This window comes from Artibeus jamaicensis, unplaced genomic scaffold (assembly GCF_021234435.1).
Source record: "Artibeus jamaicensis isolate MK-2021 breed Jamaican fruit bat unplaced genomic scaffold, CSHL_Jam_final contig_490, whole genome shotgun sequence".
NCBI lineage: Eukaryota > Metazoa > Chordata > Mammalia > Chiroptera > Phyllostomidae > Artibeus > Artibeus jamaicensis.
In genome coordinates, this window is record NW_026521861.1 from 22,687,630 (window position 1) to 22,707,378 (window position 19,749).

At 60.5% G+C, this 19,749-nt stretch overlaps 1 protein-coding gene across 1 annotated transcript in view; it reads left to right on the forward strand.

Annotated features, from left to right (window-relative positions):
* Positions 1–19,749, forward strand: part of KNDC1 (kinase non-catalytic C-lobe domain containing 1) — a 44,309-nt gene that overhangs the window by 13,033 nt on the left and 11,527 nt on the right. The window contains exons 8-18 of the mRNA XM_053668526.1: positions 724–795; positions 895–956; positions 7,052–7,210; positions 8,279–8,356; positions 8,850–8,943; positions 9,571–9,619; positions 9,690–10,336; positions 10,583–10,727; positions 11,562–11,650; positions 12,080–12,483; positions 18,478–18,507. Coding sequence (XP_053524501.1) covers positions 724–795; positions 895–956; positions 7,052–7,210; positions 8,279–8,356; positions 8,850–8,943; positions 9,571–9,619; positions 9,690–10,336; positions 10,583–10,727; positions 11,562–11,650; positions 12,080–12,483; positions 18,478–18,507 — 1,829 coding nt within the window. The remainder of the gene's footprint in view (positions 1–723; positions 796–894; positions 957–7,051; positions 7,211–8,278; positions 8,357–8,849; positions 8,944–9,570; positions 9,620–9,689; positions 10,337–10,582; positions 10,728–11,561; positions 11,651–12,079; positions 12,484–18,477; positions 18,508–19,749) is intronic.

The window sequence follows — 19,749 nt, forward strand, 5'->3', positions numbered from 1 at the left end:
GGGCCGTGTGGATGCAGTGTCCGCACCGTGGCCGGGGGTCCCTGCAGGTCATTTGCTCTGGACTCAGGACAGAGCGGGTGGGGACAGCAGGAGCCACATGCCCAAACCGTGGGCCTTGAAGCTGGCGGCCTGGCTGGCCCACATCCTCTGAACAGGGAGACGCTGTCCCAAGCAGGGGACGTGGCCCCTAGATGTCACACTGCTTGGTGACCCCTAAGCTCGGCCCTGCGGAACACTCTGCTGGGTCGGACCGTCGTGGGAGGGGTGACAGGACACACACTGCCCTCCAGCCGCTCTCCAGTCCCCTGCTCTCCAGTCAGGCCGGGCCCCAGCCTCCCACCGGACCCCTCCCAGGGGTGCAGCCCGTGGGCCGTGCCCCCCATCACCCTCCTCTTCCCTCGGATGCATTTCATTTCCTGCTTCTTGTGCCCCAGTAGCCAGCTCTGGGTGCGGGGGGTGTGGGGGTGCACGGGGAGGAAGGGCGTGGCTGAGGGTCCCTGGGTCCCCTCCCCCTGGCCGTCTGCCTGGTGCCTCTGGGGAGCGGAGGAGGCTGAGCCAGCACCCCCTTTGCTGCACCCAGCCAGCGACCCAGTGTCCTTGCATCCCCTGGGATGACCCAGGGGCCCTCGGGGTGGCACGCCCCCCCCACCTGTGTCCCTGCAGGCCTCCGGGGAGCAGGTCCCCGCAGCGAGCCTGCCACCCTGACCTTGCCTTCCGCCGCAGCCTGCCTGTGTCCGGACTCCGTGCTGGTGGCTGAGGACGGGGCCGTGCTGCTCGGGCCGGCCCCTGCGGATGGTGGGTCTGCGGGCGTGGGCTGGCCCTGGGCTGTGTCCCCACATCAGCCACCAAGTGCAAAGGGGAGCTCAGCGGTTTGGGGTCCTCTCTCTCTTGTAGGTGCTTCCAACTCCTTCTTTTTGGCCCCCGAGGTTGCAGAGCAGAAGCTGGTGACTGAAAAGGTGCCTGACACCCCCTCCCTTCTGGTGGCTTCCTCCTTACCCCTCCCACCGCACCCCTCCCCGCCTCGGTGACGTCACCCACTCTGTCCGGAGAGCCCGAGGGGAGGAAGGGACAGCCTCGAGCTCAGCGGGGTCCTGGGGGTCCCGGTGCAGCCTGTGCGTCCCCAGCTCGGCCTGGGTGGCCGCCCCCAGCAGGTGCCTCCCTGGCCCGGCCTGGCCGTCTCACCCCCAGAGGGGACCCTGCGGGCACAGCTTCAGGCAGTGAGCGCCGGCCTGTCAGAACCTACCACTGAACTCACAGGAATAGCTGCACTTGGGTTTTTTTCTGGTTTTGTTTTTAAGATTTAACTTACTTTCAGAGAGTGGGAAAGGGTGGGAAAAAGGAAGGGAGAGAAGCATCAATGTATGGTTTCCTCTCACACACCTCCTACTGGGGGCCTGGCCCACAACCCAGGCCCGTGCCCGGACTGGGAATCGAACTGGCGACCCTTTATTTCGCAGGCTGCCGCTCAGGCCACTAAGCCACACCAGCCAGGGCTGCACTTATTAAATGGTCCAACTTACAACCAAATGAACTATATTCAAAACCAAGGTGGAATTTCCACTTCCAGGACGGTGGAGGGGACACCATTCCTCTGGTTCCCCCTCCGCCGTACACCTAGGTCCCCCACTGGTCCCTAAAACAAGAAGGAGAAAGGATGGGCGGCGGGTGGAGGGCAGCACCTGCTGGGGAGGGCGCAGCAGGGAGTGTCCTGGGCTCTCTTCACCTCTCCATGGAGATGCAAAACCTCAGTGGAATCACCAACAGGAGCCCAGCTCCCAGCTGGAGGAAAGGGCGGGCCAGAGGGGCCCAGCCCACTGGCCCAGGGCCCCGCCCTCAGTACCGAGGCCACCTCCACCCCAAGGCGTGACTGCGGCAGCTGGGAGCTGGTACTCCCCAGTGCACACCACCGGGCAACAAAGAGGAGCCGCCGCCTTGGGAGTCGGTGGGGAGCCTGGGTCTCTGCCCCCACTGGGCAGTCACAAGGTGGCCCCCTCTTCCTGCCGGAGTGGTGTTGGGGTGAAACGGCTAAACCCATCAAATAAGATCCAGCTATAACCTGAAAACGTCCGGGTTTCTACCAAGAATCTGCCGCCAAACCGAGAGCCAGGAGGGTCTCACATTGAATGGAATCGGCACTTGGTGGATGCCGACCTTGACCCTGGTTCACAGCGAACACAGGGCTGAGAGACATGGTGGCACTGGACGCGCAGGTGAGAAAGGTGTGAAGTCCCCGCCGCGTTACCCGAGCTCCCACTTCAAAACCGAGACGAAGAGCAAAACGACCGGAGCAGAGGCAGGAGACAAAGGAGAGCAGAAGCCGGGGTGTGGACCAGGCGGAGAGGACGCCGGTGCAAGGGTTGAAGCGCCGCTTCTTGGGAAGAAGCAGGGAAGGAAACAGACTTCCAGCAAAGCTGGCAGAGCTGAGAGGCCCCGGCGGCCAGAGCACAGCGCACGCAGGACCTGTGTCACTCCAAGAGAAGGACCGATTCTTCGAAAAACAAACCACTGCAACTCAGCCACCGTGAAACGGCCCTGTACCTACTAAAAAAATTGAACTTTTTATTGTAAAACTCTCGGAAAACAGTCCCTCGGCCCAGACAGTTTGACCGGTGAGTCCTTCCCACACTGCACACTCCCTTCCTGAGAACGAAAGGACACAGCCTGCTCCGTTGTCTGAGGCTGATGTCACCCCGGCACCAAACCAGACGAGGACGGGACAAAAGCCTTCACACGGGCTGCCTGCCCTCTGAACCCGGAGGCGGCCGTCCTTCGCGAAGCCCACACAGCGGAACTCAGCCTCGAGCAGCACCAGTCACACGCGGTCCCGAGGCAGAGCTGCGGCGGTGCGAGGCCGGGCTGCCAGGGGGACCTGGCCTGTGTTGGCTCACTGCTGCTCACTGAGAGGAGAACCCACGGCCACGTTAATGGATGCAGACGAAGCACTTGGCAAAACTCAGCCCCCATTCCTGATTTTCAAAAACACAGAAAAGTAGAAATAGAAACTTCCACAATAAAAGAGCATCTAAAAAATACTCAACAGCTGCCCTCCTGCTTCATGCTCAGTGAGGGACTGAGTGCCTGTCCCCTGAGCCTGGGAACAGGCCACCGCTCGCCTGGTGCCACTCAGGGCTCCCCCGGGAAGGGCAGGAGGAGGGCACCAGGGCCAGGGAGGAAGAAATGATGCCGTTGGCAGAGGACGGTTTTCTGTGTAGAAAACTCCAAGGTATCAAAGCATCTGCCAAGAGACTCTTAGAACTTAGGAGTGAGTTCTGAAAGGCCACAAGATACAAGCTAAACATTCAGAAGTGTGTTGTGTTTCCATACCTCAGCCATGAACATGTGAACACCAAAACTTAACCTGTATCACATTTACTATCACCCCGAAGAATGAGACACGTAGATGTAAGCCCAGCAAAGCGGGTACGAGGCCTACGGTGAAAACCACAAAATGCTGGTGAAAGGGACCGAGGAAGGTCTGCAGGGCCAGGGGCTGGGCAGAGAGAACTCGGAAGCGACGCCAGATGCACAGTGCGTAAATCCACCCACAAAAAGAAAAGCAGGTAATTCGACCTTCATCAGAGTTTGAGACTGACCAATGGGCCGGCTCAGCGAATGGCAGCCTGTTCACAAGTCACCTCGATTGCCCAATGAAGAACAATTGTATGTTTACGTCAATAGATGCCCACAATCCAACAAAACCCATTACCTGTTTGTGATCAAAACTCTCAGCAAACTAGGAAGCAGGGAGAACACCCGCAACTTGGCAAAGAACATCCACGAAAACCTCCAGGAATCGCTGTGTGGTGAGAAGCTACGTGTTTCCCCCGAAGGTCGGGGACGGCCGGGGCTTCCTCCCACAGCTCGCCAGCATTGTGCTGGGAGTCCCGCCTCAGGGAGAGAGTCAGGAGAAGCGCGTGAGGTCGTGCAGGATGAGGTGGTGGAAATAAACGGTCTTTGTCTGCAGGTGACATGGTTGCCTCTAGAAAATCCCAGAGAACCAACAACGAGCCCAGAACTAGTGCACAGTCACAGTAAAGTCACTGGGCACGTGGTGAGCATGCAAAAGTCAGCCACCTTCCCACACCGGCAGCGAGCAGTGGAATTTGAAGTTAAAACACAGTCCCATTGGCATTAATACCCCAAAAATCACTACACGGAAACCTAACAAAATACCTACAAGGTCTGTATGAGAAAAACTGCAAAATTCTGATTAAACAAACAAAGATCTGATGAAATGGAGACGTGTCCCCTGCTCACGGGCAGGAAGACTCAACACGGTTACGAGGCCAGTCCCTCCCGACCGGATGGATCTGCAGGCTCAGTGCAATCTAACCGAACCCTCTGCGACAGGCTGACTCTGAGGTTGTGGGGAGAATAGACGACAGACCCAGAACGGCCAACTCGGGGTCAAGAGAGAAGAGCAGGGTCGGAGGACTGAGGCCACCCGGCTCCAAGACTCGCTGTGAAGCCACGGTGACCAGGATGGCGTGGTCTCGGCAGCAGAGCGGACGGATGGGTTGATGGAGCAAACTGGAGTCCGGACATCAGTCCCCATGATCACGGTCCACTGTGGTCTTCGACAAAGGAGCAGCGGCAACACGGTGGACAGAACCAGTGTCTGAGACAGATGACGCTGGGACTGCTGGACGTCCACGCACAGAAGTAACAACAGTCTTTGCACAGACCTGATACTTCCACAAAAGCTAGCTCAAAATTGACTGCAGTCCTACATGGAAACTGCAAAACTACAGCACTCCTACAGGATAACGTAGGAGGGAGTCCAGGCAGTGAGCATGTTGCGGCGGCGCCAGAAGCTTGGTCCCCGAGAGGAGAAATGACATCGATCTTGTAAGCACTGCTGCTTGGCAGGGCAGGCTGTCAGGACGCCGAGGGGAGAACGTGTTTGCAAACACCCCTCTGACAAAATGCTCATGTCCCAGACCAGCAGAGAACCCTTAAAAGTCAACAATTAGGAAACAAACAACCCAGTTAGGAGGCAGCAAAAGCTCTGAACAGATGCCTCACCCAAAAAGAAGCACGTGGCAAACAAGCCGGTGGAGACGGCCACTTCGAGTGGCCTCCAGGAAGCCCCCACAGAGAGGTGTCATGGCCCTGCTGTCAGAACCACTAAAATCCAGGCCCTCAAGGCGCCAGACGCTGGATGCCGGTGAGGACCCGGAGCAGCCGGACCCTCTCGCTCTGCACCACTGGGAACGTTGAGGACAGTGGGTGGTCTCTCATGAAACCAAGCAGGCCACGACCACCCAAGCCAGAAGCTCGATCCCCGACCTTCACGTCCAAGAAGCACTCACACATCTCTGCAGCTTCGTCTGTGACAGCCCAGCCTGGAAACTGCCCTGTGGGCAAGCGGTCGGCTGCGGCAGGTGGTCACTCAGTGGCCGGAGGAATGGAGGGGATGTGACGGAGCCCAGAGGCCAGTCCCCGGAGGTGGAATGTTGTACAATATGACACATGGTGTCCTATATGAAGTGACAGAATCCCGCAAATGGCCACCGAGCAGTAGCTTCCAGGGACGCGGAGGTGGGGACAGAGGCGGGAGAAACGTCCCATCTCTGCGCCACATTAGAAACAGCGCCCTGGTTGCATTAACATCAGTGTATGGTTGCCTCTAATGTGTCCTCTGCTGGGAGCTGGCCTGCAACCCAGGCATGTGCCCTGACTGGGAATTGAACCGCGATCCTCTGGTTCGCAGGCCCGTGCTCAATCCACTGAGCTACACCAGCCAGGGCCCTGGTTGCAATTTTGTGTGACATTTCTAAGACGGTACCGTGGTGGCAGGTGGGGAGCGATTGGCGGTCCCTGCCATTTCCTACAGCCGTGTGTGTGTGGCCACAGTGGTCTCTGCACGAGACTCGGCTCCCAGAGGTTAATAAATAAATAAACACTCAGCGAGAGGCGTTTCCTGGTTCCCTGTGCGGAGGTGGCAGCCCCGAATCCGGGCACCGGGGCCGCTTGGGGCCGCTCACGTCAGGGCCTGACCGGCGGACTGTCTTGTCCACGCCTGGGCGAACGAAGTGACCAAGGACGTTAATGCACTTAAGCCTGCAAGGCAGCCCAGGTCCCTTGGCCTGAAGCCTGGCGAGTGGTCAGGTTCACCAGCTGCTCCGGTTCAGAGCTGCTGCTCAGGCGTCTGCCTCACGGCCACCTTCCTCGTGGGGACAGACGGAAATACCGACCCCACGTGTCAGAACCCCCTGCTCATCATCCGTGGGGTGTGCACACAGAGCTGGGTGGAAATCCGCCAAAAATCAGGGAGAATCGATCGCTCTGTGGAACTTAAAAAAAAAGAGAACAATGCCTTTCATTGACTTTAAACCACGCTCCACACCCTGTTTGCCCGTGTCGGGCGGCGGTGGTTAATCAGATTACGTGGGTTTCAGGTGTACACACCTGTGCTACACCAGCTGGTACCGCAGTCTGCACCCCCACCCTCCCTCCCTCTGGTCACCACACTGTTGTCTGTGTCTGTGAGTTTCCGTTTTGTGCCCCACCGATGAGTGGGATCACACGGCTCTTGGCTTTTTCTGCGGACTTACTTCCCTCAGCACGAAATCCTCAGGGTCCGTGCCCGCGGTGGGTCCATCCACGCGGTGGCAAAGGGCAGCATTTGCCCTTCCTTGCGCCTGAGGGGCGTCCCATCGTGTGCCCGCCCCACACCACCTGACCACTCCTCCGTTGAGGCCCCCCCGGCCCCTCCTCGTCTGGGCCACCGTGGACGATGCTGCACTGAACTTCGATGTGCCCGTCTTGTGAACACACTGCACGCCGCACGTGCTTCGTGTCAGTACATCCAGAACAAACTCACGTGTGCCCGAGTTTTCGTTCGAGAGCCTGCTGTTGGCCGCTCAGCACAGCCTGGTTCAGGGGACGCGTGGCCTCAGAGTGTTTAGGGCCCGTGGGCACCCGTCGAACAGGCACCTGGGGGCCGGGGGGCTCCAGGCTGAGGAGGTGTCTGTGCGGTCCCAGTGGGGGTGGCTCTGTTGGGACCAGGACCCGTCTGCTGAGCATGGCTGGCTTCTTCCCTCCCCAGGCCTTGGTGTACTGTGTGGCCGCAGTGCTGTGGACAGCGGCCAAGTTCGGCGTCCCCCGAGACCACAAGCTGGCCCTGCCACGCAGGCTCAAGACCCTTCTGCTGGAAATGGCCAGATGTAGTGCCCAGGAGCGGCCATCGGTGGCTGAGGCCAGCAAGGTAGTGGCCTGCGGCCGGGCCCAGTGGCCTGGGCAGTGCCCACAGGGAAGGGGAGCTGCGCGTGACTTCCAGGAAAGGCCAGCACCAGGCGGGAGGGCGTGGCTTTCATCTGTGGCGGCCGCCACCCCAGCATTTCCCCCAAAGCAGCAGGCCAGCCCAGACCCTGCCCTCAGGCCCTGCCAGGGGGAGCAGAGTCCCCCACCCTCCTCTGGGTCATCCCGTCCCCTCGCTCTGTGCAGGCCAGGGTGAGGGACCCTGCTTCCAAGTGATAAGTGCAGGGGGAGCCCCGAGATTGTTTCCCTGACCTGGGGCCACGGGACCTTCGGAGGGAGAGGCCGTGTGCAGACGAGGAGAGATGGCTTTGGGGCCGCAGCCTGGGCGTGAGGGCCAGTCTGCCCCCCACCCCGGAAACGAGTGTTGGAGTTTGTGGGGCAGCGGCTTCACTGAGAGGGGACACATTTCTTCCCACAGAGTCTCAGAACGAGGGACAAACACCTGCTTAGTACCCGGGGGCCTGTCTGCCTTTATCTGTCTGCAAGGGCCTCTGCCGTGTCCTGAGCGCAGGGACGCAGGCTCGCCTGGGTCGGCTCCCTTCCCAGTGGGTGTCAGGGAATCGCTCTGCTCTGGGCCAAGGTTTCGGGGGCGCTTCTGAGTGTGCGCAGGCTGGTAGCTTCTGCCAGCGTTGGCCATGGTTCTGAGACCACCCACTGAGACGAGACAGCCTCCCAGTTTCTAGAGGGATGGCCAGGAAGGTCACGGGTCCTCGGGCCTCTGTCATCACTGGGCACAGGGCACACGGCAGCTGCCCCTGCATGCAAGTGGCTGTCAGCAGGGCAGGATGGGGAGGCCATGGCCACTTCTGTCCCATCATCATCCCTGCTGAGGACATGCCAGGAGGAGAACACTCGGTGTGCAGCGCCCACGCTCATCATGGGCTGCCGGCCTGGATGCCCCTGATCCTCCGGGAAAGGAGCCCCAGGGCCCCGTGGCACGCACCGACACGCTCCCGTCCAGTCCAGTGTGATGTGGGTCCCGTGGCCTAACCCTGACCCTAACCCTTGCTTTCAGATCTGTGGCAGCTACCTCCTCCAGCGAGGCATGGACAGCAGGGAGATTTTAGCCCACCTGAGAGCGTCTACCTGTAAAGTACGGGGCCACTTCCAAGGCTCAGATGCAGCCCGGGGGCCCTGGGCGGTGAAGGTCTCCTCTCTCCGCTGTTGATTGTAGGGAGGGGGACTCTGACGTGACATCCTTCTCGGCCTTCCCACCATCTCCAGCAGCCACCCCACACCCTGGTCCTGCTGACCCGGGCAGGGCAGGGCAGGGGCACACCCAGTGTCCTGCCCACAGACCCTCAGGCAGCCGCACCCTTTACACACATTCCTGTCAGCTTCCCCGGGGTGGCCATGTCCAGGTCCCTCGGGCAGCAGATGGACACGCTGCACCCCCGGGGCCCTGGGTGGCACCCAGCCCCGTGCCCCAGAGACCCACCAAACCCTGCTGGGTCAGGACGCAAGTGCCGCCAAGGCTCCCGCCCCAGAGAGAAGCAGGCTCTGCAACTCGGCTGCAGCTGGAGTGTAGCACTGAGTGCCCTGGGCCTGTGGCGTCACGGCCACTGGGCCCTGTCCTTCTGCCCCAGGTCCACCAGGAGGAAGAGACCATCAGTCTTCAGAATGCATTCTCAGCACTCGAGCTGACCCCCGGTGCGGAGCCCAGTCCCAGGCCCAGCTCAGGTGGGTCCCCTCGGCGCCCCCCCAGCCCGCACTGCCCCATGACCCTGCTGCCCACCAGAGTGAGGCGCCACACCTATACCCTGCCAGGACCCCTGACCAGCCTGGTCCCCTCTCTGCCTCCGTCTCTTCCAAACGCTCTGTCCCCAGTTCTCTCCAATGTCACCAGCCACCATGCAGTGGCTGTGACCCACACCCTCATTGCCCAACCCCCAGTTCTGGTCCCACCCTGTGTCCCCTCCACAGAGCCCACTGTGTCCTGTCTCTGTGGCACCTGCCCCATCCTATTCATAGGGGTTTTCATCACTCCTGCCTCCTCCCAGCACCAGCTGCCTTGGGCCGGGCCTCCCTTCGTGAAGTCTTCTTTCCCGGGGGGGGGGGGGGGCTGGGAAATCCAGTGCTTTGGGGGACATGTGGACAGGATCACAGCACCCTCTTGTGGCTGGAGGAACCACCTCAGCCTGGCGTGGTGTGGAGCCTGCCACCCCCACCCACACTCCCCCCAAGTTTGTCCCAGGCTTCGTGAAGGTCGGCAGCAACACCAGGCTCGTGGCCATGCAGGGGCCGTGCCTGCCGGACCTTCCCGCTCCGTGGGGGCCTCACAGCTGCCCCCGGTTCTCACCTCCACAGACAGGCACTCCAAGCCCATACTCCTGGCGCCGGGAGCAGGTGGAGCCAGGTGAGTGGCAGGTGTGGCCGGGAGCTGGCTACGTCCGGGAGCCCCTCCTGAGCACCCTCTCTGCTCACAGGGCCGCACCTGCCGGGTCTCCGGGGACAACAGAGGAGCCGGAGGAGAGGAAAGGCAGGCTGGATAGGGACGTGGGTGGGAAGAAGGTTCCTGAGGGCCAGGCAGCGGCCAACAGCTCAGAGACTCCTGACCAGCTGGCGCCTGGACCCAAGTCAGGACACCCAGCGCCAGGACCCCCCAGAGAACTGGTGCCAAGTGGGGCGGCCCAGGGCAGCCCCTGCTCCCCAACTCCCACCTCATCAGTGTCACCCCAGTCTTCTGCCCCAGCCCCACCCCTGAAGGTACAGGAGCCAGTCCTCCCTGGAGATGTCCCAGGGCCCCCTGCAGCCCACCAGGGCCCACACCACCCGGCCAAGCCCCCCAGGAACAAGGCCCCCAAAAGCCCTGGCCAGGAGCCCCAGAGCTCCCCAGCAGTCCCCCTCAGTCCCTCCCTGGCCGAGGCGAGTCCAGACTGCCCCAGGGGTGACACAGTCAGTCACCCCGAGAAACCCCGGTCAGCAGACCACAAGCTGTGCCTGCCCGGGGTGGACGCCTCACCAGCCCCCCGGAGCCCAGCCTGCCCCTCGCTGCAGGAGGCCACACGCCTCATCCGAGAGGAGTTCGCCTTCGACGGCTACCTGGACCACGGGCTGGAGGCGCTGATCATGGGTGCGAGGGCCGCAGGGCACCGTGCGTGGGAGTGGGGCGGCGTGAGGGGCTCCGGTCGCCACAGAGGGGGTCCCACTCCCCTGCAGCAGGGGACAGCACCAGGGTCCCCAGTGGTCGTCTGGCAGCAAAGACAGAGCCCAGCCGCCCACCCGCTCCAGCCGGAGATCAGCCTTGCTCCTGAGGAAAGTGGGGGACCCCAACAACTCACCCACATTTTAATTCGCCCCTCTCCCTGCGCACCACCAGGGGAGTACATTTATGCCCTGAAAGACCTCACCTACGCCACCTTCTGCGGGGCCGTGGCTGAGAGGTTCTGCGACCTCTACTGGGGGGAGAAGCTGCTGCAGAGCCTCTTCCAGGTGGTGAACGGCAGGACGCCGCCCCCCACGAGGTGAGTGCCCCAGCTGGGTCCCCAAGGCAGACCCCCAAGTGCCTCAGCTCCACGCCCCCCACAGGGGCCGCCCACCAAGGGCCCCTGTCACAGCCTGAAGCCCACCTGCCCCCAGTTTTCCATTTCGGCACCTGCTCCTTTAGGAACAGCAGAGCTGTGAGACCACAGGGGCCAGGAGGGCATCTCCCTGCTCAGGGACCAGCTAGACCAGGCAGATGACTCCCAGAGGGCGGTCCCCGCAGGGAACTGTCTGCCCCTGCTCCACCCCCCCTTCACAGACTGCCCCGTGGTGTTCCAGGACACCAGGGCCCGGCCCACCACCCCCAGGGCTGCGGAGGGCGAGGTGGATAACCCACACAGCAGCCTGGAGCGGCCCTACACCCGACCTCCAGGCAGCCATGTGCTCCCCCTCAGCCCTGCCTGCCGGGTGGCCACAAAGCAGGCCACAGGACACGCAGAGCTCAGCTTCTGCTGAGCAGAAGCGGTCATCACGGCCCCGCCCCTCAGGGTCACAGGCACTCACAGTGAGGTGCACCCACCACCCTGTGAGCCCAGCTGAGGGCAGACCACACGCTGTCCTGGTCCTGGGACCAGCGTCCAGGGACCCAACGTGGACACACAAGGAGCCTGTGCTGCTCTGTGTGCCCTGGGAGGGGGACGCCCGCAGCGGAGCCCTGTTCAGTGGGCATCGGCCCCCAGTGCTCACCCAGGTCGTCACTGTGTGGGGGGCGGGGTCTTTGGTACGAGGGGGTTTCCCTCAGAAGTCAGAGCAGAGGGGAGCAGGGGGGCGTGGGGACGGCCCCGGAGCCTGCATGTCCTCCAATCTGATGGCAGCACTTCAGAGGAGGCGGGGCCACAGCCCGAGGCCTGCGCACCCGGCAGCTGCTCCCCTTCCAGCACGAGGCCCTTGCTGCTCGGACCAGGTAAGGCCTGGGGCCGGGGGTCCTGCCCCAGGCAGACTCCAGGCACCTCCATATGGCTCTCCTGTCCTCCTCCCTGGGCACCCACAAGTGAGGGGCCGTCCTCCATACCCAGCGGGGCCCTCACCCCCCCACCTGCTCTGACCTTCCCTCCACAGACAGACTTTATCGTGTCCATCTGTCTGCATACAGACCAAGGCTCCCTCAAACCTCCACAGTCACTTTTGCCCGCCCCTCCGTGACAGCTGGGTTTTGGGGAGGCCACTCCAGACCTCGAGGACCCCCTAGAGCAGATGCGGGTCTGCCTGGCTGTCCCAAAGGGCCTCGTATTCCCAGCAGGGCGCGTGCAGCCTCTCTGAACAGGTCACCGCGGGCTCTCCACGTGACTTGCAGCTGCTGCCCCCACAACTCTGTCCTCTGTCCTCTGTCCAGGGAAGGACATGCTGGTCACTCATGGGAGCAGAGCCCCATGCCCACCCCCCTCGCTGTCCGATGTGGACTCGGACGAGCTGTCCCGGGGCAACTTGGAGGTGGGGTTTCGGCCTCAGAAGCCAGTAAAAGCTGAGAGGGAGCAGCTGCCGGAGGCCACGGGGGACCAGCAGCAGGCAGGGGGCCCAGAGCCGGCCGGAGGGGCCTCGGACTTGGAGGCAGTGGCGCGGCCTGCCCGGCCCAAAAAGGGCCCGACCGCGAGCCTGGGCCCGGCCGCGTTCCAGAGCTGCAGCCCCGGCTGGAGCAGCGCCTTCTACGAGGCCGACTGCTTCGGGGCCGACGTCCACAACTACGTGCGGGAGCTCGCGGGGCGCAAGGCCGGCGGGGCCCCCGACACCTCGAGCCCGGTGAGTGCCGGGCCTCCATCCAGGGGGGGAGGCCTGTGTCCAAGCAGGGCTCCAGTCTCGCAGGGGACAGGGCCCCTCCCTGGGTCCCCTACTCCCGGTGCCCACTTCCCAGTGACCCCACGCCAGCCAGGGCACCCTCCCCGTGCTGGTTGGCACGTGCCCTCCACATTCTGGAGGAGGAAACGGCTTTTCTGTCCTTGTCAGTGGAGTGTGTGGCCCCCAGGTGACAGGTGGCAGGAAGCCGCCTCATCCTGGCGAGCTCGGTCACATTCGGGCTGTGGTTCTGGCTCTGGCAGATGCAGCCTCCGCAGCCCCATCGGCCCTCCAGGCTCCAGCCCCTGGGCAACATGCCTTCGAGAAACATCTGCTATGGCAGTCAGTTCAGCCCAGGCCCAAGTCCGCCTGGCCTGGCTCCCGTGTCCCCCAGGTGGCAGGCGGGAGGGGACCCGTCAGCAGCCACGCAAGTGCGTCTCACGGCCTCTGGCACCGTCTGAGCTTCCCCGGTGTTTCTCCCGCCCGCCTGCCACCGCTGTCTGGGCGTCACTTTACCACTCAGTCACAGCCACCCAGTGACCCCGCCCCTGCGCGGTCCCCGCACACGCTCTCATGGGGACGGGGCTCCAGGCTGCGTCCTTGGGAACCCAGACCACTGGGCCTGGCAGTGTGCACCGGAGAGGACCGGGATCTGCCGTGGGGCCCTGGGGGGGAAGGCGGCCTGGCCTTCGAGCCCGATGCCCAGGGCAGGGCCCAGAGCTCCTGAGGCCACAAGGAAGCCCAATGTCATTGCGCTGGAGCCTGGAGCCCAGCCCAGGGGAGGGTGGCTCCCAGCCCAGAGACAGTCCACTTCCCACCGCGCCCTGTCCTCACTCTGCATGTGCACAGCGGGGCCGGCTCAGAGCTGCTGAATGTCCCCGTCCAGTGGTGGCCTTTCCCAGGAGTGGAAAACAGCCGACTCTGAGCAGTAGCGGCCAGCACCGCCGGTGCCCTGCCGCCTCCCACCTCAGGGCAGCCGAGGCTCGAGAGGGTAAGGGGCAGGGCGGGCACCAGTGACAGGTGCCGCTCGAGACAACCCAGGGCGAGCAGGCCTGGTAATCGACACGGGTCAGATCCTCCCCCAGCAGGGCTGTCCTGACGCTGGAGGATCACGAGAGCTCATGGGCAGCAAGTGTTCGCCACCAAGGGGTGGCAACAGGAAGGAGGGGCCGAGCAGTTGCCTGACTCCACGGTCCCAGGTCCTGGCCCGGTGGACCCACAGCCCCGAAGCAGCAACACCCCAGCAGCCACCCAGGACCCAGATCCGGCCCCTCGGAGCGCCCTCCAGTCAAAGGGACCAGGCTCCCCGCGGAGCGGTGGTCCCGGGCCTACCACCAGGGGAAACACAAGATGAGCCGGCACAAGAAAAACTCAGTGATGCGCACGTGAGAGGTCACAGGGGCCACCAAGGAGCCCCGGGTGGTCACGGCCAGAACGTTTGGCCTGCAGAAGTGACACAGCATTGGAGCTGAACCCAGAGTACAAACCAGGTGTGCAGACGTCCACATGGATACGGACAGTTGAGGTGAAGCAGGACAGACACCCTGCTTCACATAAAGATGTTTTCACATAAAGATGAGCCCTGGCTGGTGTGGCTCCGTGGATTGAGCCCCAGCCAGTGAACCAAAGGGTCGTGGGTTCGATTCCCAGTCAAGGCACATGCCTGTGTTGCGGGCCAGGTCCCCAGTAGGGGGCACACAAGAGGCAACCACAAGTTGATGTTTTTCTTCCTCTTTCTTCCTCCTCCCCCTTTCTCTAAAAAAAAATTAATGTATACATAAAATCTTTTTACTTAAAGACAAAAACCCATCCTAGAACTTACACGAGTCTCAAGGAACCTGAGCGACCCCAGTAGCTGTGGGAAGCACAGGGCCGGCAGGCACTGCCTCCTGACGTCGGTGTTCACTGTGGAGCCGCCTGAACCGGGCCAATGTGGTGCTGGCCTGGGGCAGACACGGCCGAGGGACAGAACAGAGAGCCCAGAAACGAGTCGGCACAGCTGTGGTCGGACAGGGAGGCCGAGACCACCAGTGCGGGGGGACAGTGCCCCAACAGATACGGCCAGGGACAGCGGGCGCCCCCACACAGAAGAATGAAGCTGCCTGCCCACCGCCATGCTCAGAAACCAACCAAAACGTCGAGCCCCTGCGCTGCGGTAGGAAGGAGTCGGGTGCACACTTTAAACTTCCGGAAGAAAACGGGGGAAGCTCCCCACACCAGGCTGGCGCCGACTCTGCGTGAGACAGACACACAGAACCAAAATGAAGATGAGCACAGGAATCACCCACCCACCGGGCGCCCGTGAGCCTGACAGGCAGGCGGTGAATCTGATCCGTATCGGATGCAGAACACGCCGAACTCTGCAACCGAATAGCCTGCAGCCCCACACACACGCCCGAGGAAGGGGCTTCAGCAGATGTTCCTCCAAAGAGGATATTAACATGGCTGAAAAGCATGTGAAAATCAACGTTGTTCATCATCGAGGGACAGCATATTAAAACCACAAGATACCGCTTCATATCCCCTCTGATGGCTTTTATAAAAATTAAGATTTTTAGCCCTGGCTGGTGTAGCTCAGTGGATTGAGCGCAGGCCTGTGAAGCAAAGGGTGGCCGGTTCAATTCCCTGTCAGGGCACGTGCCTGGGTTGCGGGCCAGGTCCCCAGTAGGGGCCACGTAAGGGGCAACCACACATTGATATTTCTCTCCTACTCTTTCTCCTTCCCTTCCCCTCTCTCTAAAAATAAATAAATAAATAAATAAGTAAAATAATTAAGATTTTTAAGAAGAGGAAAATGGAATCAGACTTCTGGCCAAGACAGAAGGGTAGGTAGACACACTGTGCCTCCTCGCACAACCAAAAGGACAACAAATTTAAAAACAAAAAAACGAAAAGTAACCAGAACTGCCAGACAATTGAACTGGATGGAAGTCCAACCAAGGAGTTAAAGAAGAATCGCTCACCCAGACCGGTAGGACGGGCAGAGACAGGCAGCCGGGTGGAGAGGACCCGCGGCAAGGCTGCAGCTGGCGGACCCTGAGAGATGGCAGACTGGGAACTGGTTGGTCCCAGATTCTCGTGCGGATAAACGAAGAGAAGCAACTGGGGACCGGGACAGACTGCACAAACCAGGGTTCTGTGCAGGTAAATAAAGCCTAAAGACTCTAAAAACACCTGAGGGGGATGAGGCAGCAGGAGAAACTCCCAGCCTCAAGGGAGAGTCCATTGGAGAGACCCACGGGGTCCTAGAACGCACACAAGCCCACCCACCTGGGAATCAGCACCACAAGGACCCACTTTGATTGTGGGAAGTGGGGGAAGTGACTCAAAACCAGCAGAGAGCGGAGCAAGTGGCACTGTTCCCTCTCAGACCCTCCCCAGGTACAGCGTCACAACACAGCCACGTGGGCTGCCCCGCCCTGGTAAACACCTAAGGCTTCGCCCCTTACTACGTAACAGGTGTGCCAAGACGAAAAAATGTGGCCCAAATGAAAGAACAGTTCAAAGCTCCAGAAAAAATACAACTAAGTGATAAAGAGATAGCCAACCTATCAGATGCACAGTTCAAAACACTGGTGATCAGGATACTCACAAAACTGGTTCAGTATGGTGGCAAATTAGATGAAAAAATTAAGGCTATGCAAAGTGAAATAAAGGAAAATGTACAGGGAACCAACAGTGAAGGGAAAGAAACAGACTCGAATCAATGGTTTAGACCAGAAGGAAGAAAGAAAGAAACATTCTACCAGAACAGAATGAAAGAAATAAGAACTTTAAAAAATGAGGAGAGGCTTAGGAACCTCTGGGACAACTTTAAATGTTCCAACATCCGAATCATAGAGGCACCAAAAGGGGAAGAGGAAGAACAAGAAATTAAAACTTATCTGAAAAAATAATGAAGAACTTCCCCAATCTGGCAAAGGCAGTAGACTTCCAGGAAGTCCAGGCAGCTCAGAGAGTCCCAAAGAAGTTGGACCCAAGGAAGCACACACCAAGGCACATCATAATTACATTAGCCAAGATTAAAGATGAAGGGAATCTTAAAAGCAGCAAGAGAAAAGGAGACAGTTACCTACAAAGGAGTTCCCATAAGACTGTTGGCTGATTTCTCGAAAGAAACCTTGCAGGCAAGAGGGGGCTGGAAAGAAGTATTCCAAGTCATGAAAGGCAAGGACCTACATCCCAGATTGCTCTATCCAGCAAAACTTTCATTTAGAATGGAAGGGCAGATAAAGTGCTCCTCAGATAAGATCAGATTCAAGGAGTTCATCATCACCAAGACCTTATTATATGAAATATTAAAGGGACTTATCTAAGAAAAAGATTTAAAAAATATGGACAGTAAAATGACAACACACAGCTATTTACAGCAGAACCTAAAACTAAAACTAAGCAAATGACTACAACAAGAACAGAATCACAGAAATGGAGAGCACGCGGAGGGTTAGTATCAGGGGAGTGGGAGGAGAGGGGGAAAAGGTACAGAGAACAAGTAGCATAGCTGGTAGGAGAAGGGTAAGAACAGTATGGGAAATGTAGAAGCCAAAGAACTTACATGTGCTACCGATGGACATGAACTAAAGTGGGGGGAATGCAGGTGGGAGGGGGTGTGCAGGGCAGAGGGGAATAAAGGGGGGGAATGAGACAACTGTAATAGCATAATCAACAAAATATATTTTCAAAAAGAAGAGGAAAATGGTAAATGTTGGTGAGGACGTAGAGGGATCCCTGAGCACTGTGGGTGGGAAGATAAATCGAGGCAGCAGCCACGGAGGACAGCAAGGCCACCTCTGGGCGGAGCCCCACAGGACTGGCCACAGGGACGCACACATGTGCACACGTGTGCTCATAGCAGCTCGGGTCATTGTTGCCCAGAGGTTGGAAGCAGCCCGCTGTCCCTTGAGGTGGTGAAGAGACAAGCAGGGTGTGGTCCCCCCCAGCAGAATATCGTTCAGCCCTCAGACAAAACGGAAGGAGACCCTGTTCCCTGCTGCCACTGGAGGGGCCAGGAGGACGTGAGCTCAGGGAGCTGAGCTGGCAGGGAAGGACTCGTGCTGGGTGCGTCCACTCCCAGGAGGCCCCCAGTGAGGCAGAGCCTCAGACAGAAGTGGGCGTGGTGCCAGGATGGGGGGGGCACAGGGAGAGAGTGACGGGGACTGAGTATCATTCCGGGGGGCGGCTGCCCAACGTCACATGTACCTCACCCCGCTGGACCCCATGATGGCAAATGGTTAAAATGGTAATTGTCATGCTCCGCGTATTTCATCGCCGTACAAAACTTCCAAGTAAAAAATTCTTCAGTGAGTTGAACAACAAAGGTGGGGCCTGGAGGGTGAACCAGGCTCGCAGGCAGAGTGCGGGTGGAACCCACGTACAGGGACTGGCCACCCGGCCACCCCGAGGTTTCCCCACAGCTCCGAGCCGGGGTGGCCAGCGTCCCCCAGTGTCACTGCGCTGGGACGTGGACCTCAGCGGCTGCAGGAGGCAGGAGCCCCACTGACCTGGGGCCAAGAGTGGGGGACAGAGGTGCCCCACAGGTCACCCTCGATGGGGGCAGTCACACCTGTAGGGACAGCGATGGGCGGGCGAGAGGGTGGTGCCCGTGGGTCCCTGCCAGGTGCCCGGTCTGGGCCTGGGGGGGGCACTTGTCCTCCTCAAGTGGCAGCCCCCTTGCAGGGAGGCACACCCACCGGTCACTTGGATTGTTGAACCTGGATGGAGGCCGGCTCAGATCAGACTTGGCTGGGGCAGTGACTGTTCCCACTGGGCGTGAGCCTGTGGCCGGGACCCCTGCCCTCCCGTCTCCGAAACGCCACCTCGGACAAACCAGCCTGGGGGGCTGCAGTGGGCCACACCGTCACTCTGCGGGAGGTTCCCGTGGGGACAGGACTGGGGGGGGGTGTTGAGGGCAGACAACCCGCAGTGACCTCGTTCTCCCCTCTTTCCTGCTCACCTGGGAAGGCATCTCTCCTGGAACCTGAGTGTAGGCAGGTGAGTTTCCTGGGCCCCCTCCAGCCTGTGGGTGGCCTTGGGGGAGACACCGGCTGGGGCCACGGCCTCGCTTTCTCCTCGAGAACCTGCTCTGCCAGGGTCACAGCAGACGCCTCGGAGAAACACAAAGGGCATAAAACCACGAGTGGACACATTTCACACTTGTGACCAAACGCAAAGCAAATGTGAAACAGGCCTGGCACCGGGCAGGGCGCCGAGGGCACGCGTGCGCTCTCCACCCAGCACACCTGACGGCACACCTGCCTCGGCCGAGGGCCAGGTCCCCTCGTGCCCAGCAAACGCCTCCCGTCCAGACGCCTGGTGTCCTGTGCCAGCTGCCAGGCAGTGCGCTCAGCACCTGGGTGAATGGGCCCCTCGTCAGCCGGTCGCTCTCTCCTCTGTCCCCACTTCCCGGTGTGGCCCACTGCCTTCTGCCCCGTGTTCCTTGCTCCCCAATATCCAGCCGCCTTCAGGTCCTGGTGAGGCCAGCAGCTCCGGTGCATAAATTGTGCCCCAGATCTTCCACACGTATTTCTCTAAAAATGATGCCCTTGGGACTTCTAATAAAAAGTTCTCGTCGGGTCAGGCCGGGCAACACCTTAACCAGGTGCTCCACGTTGGGGCCCCGGCGGACGGAGTCTCTGCAGTCTCGGCTCCCCTGCTTCCGCCGCCATGTGGCCGCCGGGACGACGACCAGCTCGAGGACTTCCTTCTGTCATCCCAGGTGTTGTGTGAGTTTCAACCCACGTAGGTTTGTCATTAAAACCCGTGAAAACAGCCTCTTCGAGGGCTCGGCCTGCAGTTCAGTAATGTGCAAAGTGTTGCCAGCAAACCTCACACCTGACTTTACAAACTGAGGTCCCTGAGACGCGAGAACAAGTCCACAACCTGCTCCTGGTGGCGGTGTGGGGTCACCCTCAGCGCCTGGACGGAGAACAGGGAACGATGGGCTGGACACGGACTTACACAGAGACCTCACCAGAAGCCCAGGAAGGAGGCTGGTCCTGGAACACAGGGCTCCCGCCGCCCTGCCCTCAGGTCCGGGGAGTGCCAGCTGGGGTCAGCACCCCCGTCCTCAGAAGGCCGGGACCATGGCCGAGCACGAGTGGAAGGGCTGTGGGACCCCCAGGCCTCGCTGGAACCCGATGCACGGACAGCGAGAGGACAAGTCCCACTGTGAACGCAGCTCCTCGGGCCACCCGCAATGACCGCTGTGCCTCAGCCTGTGCCTCCTGATGGGGC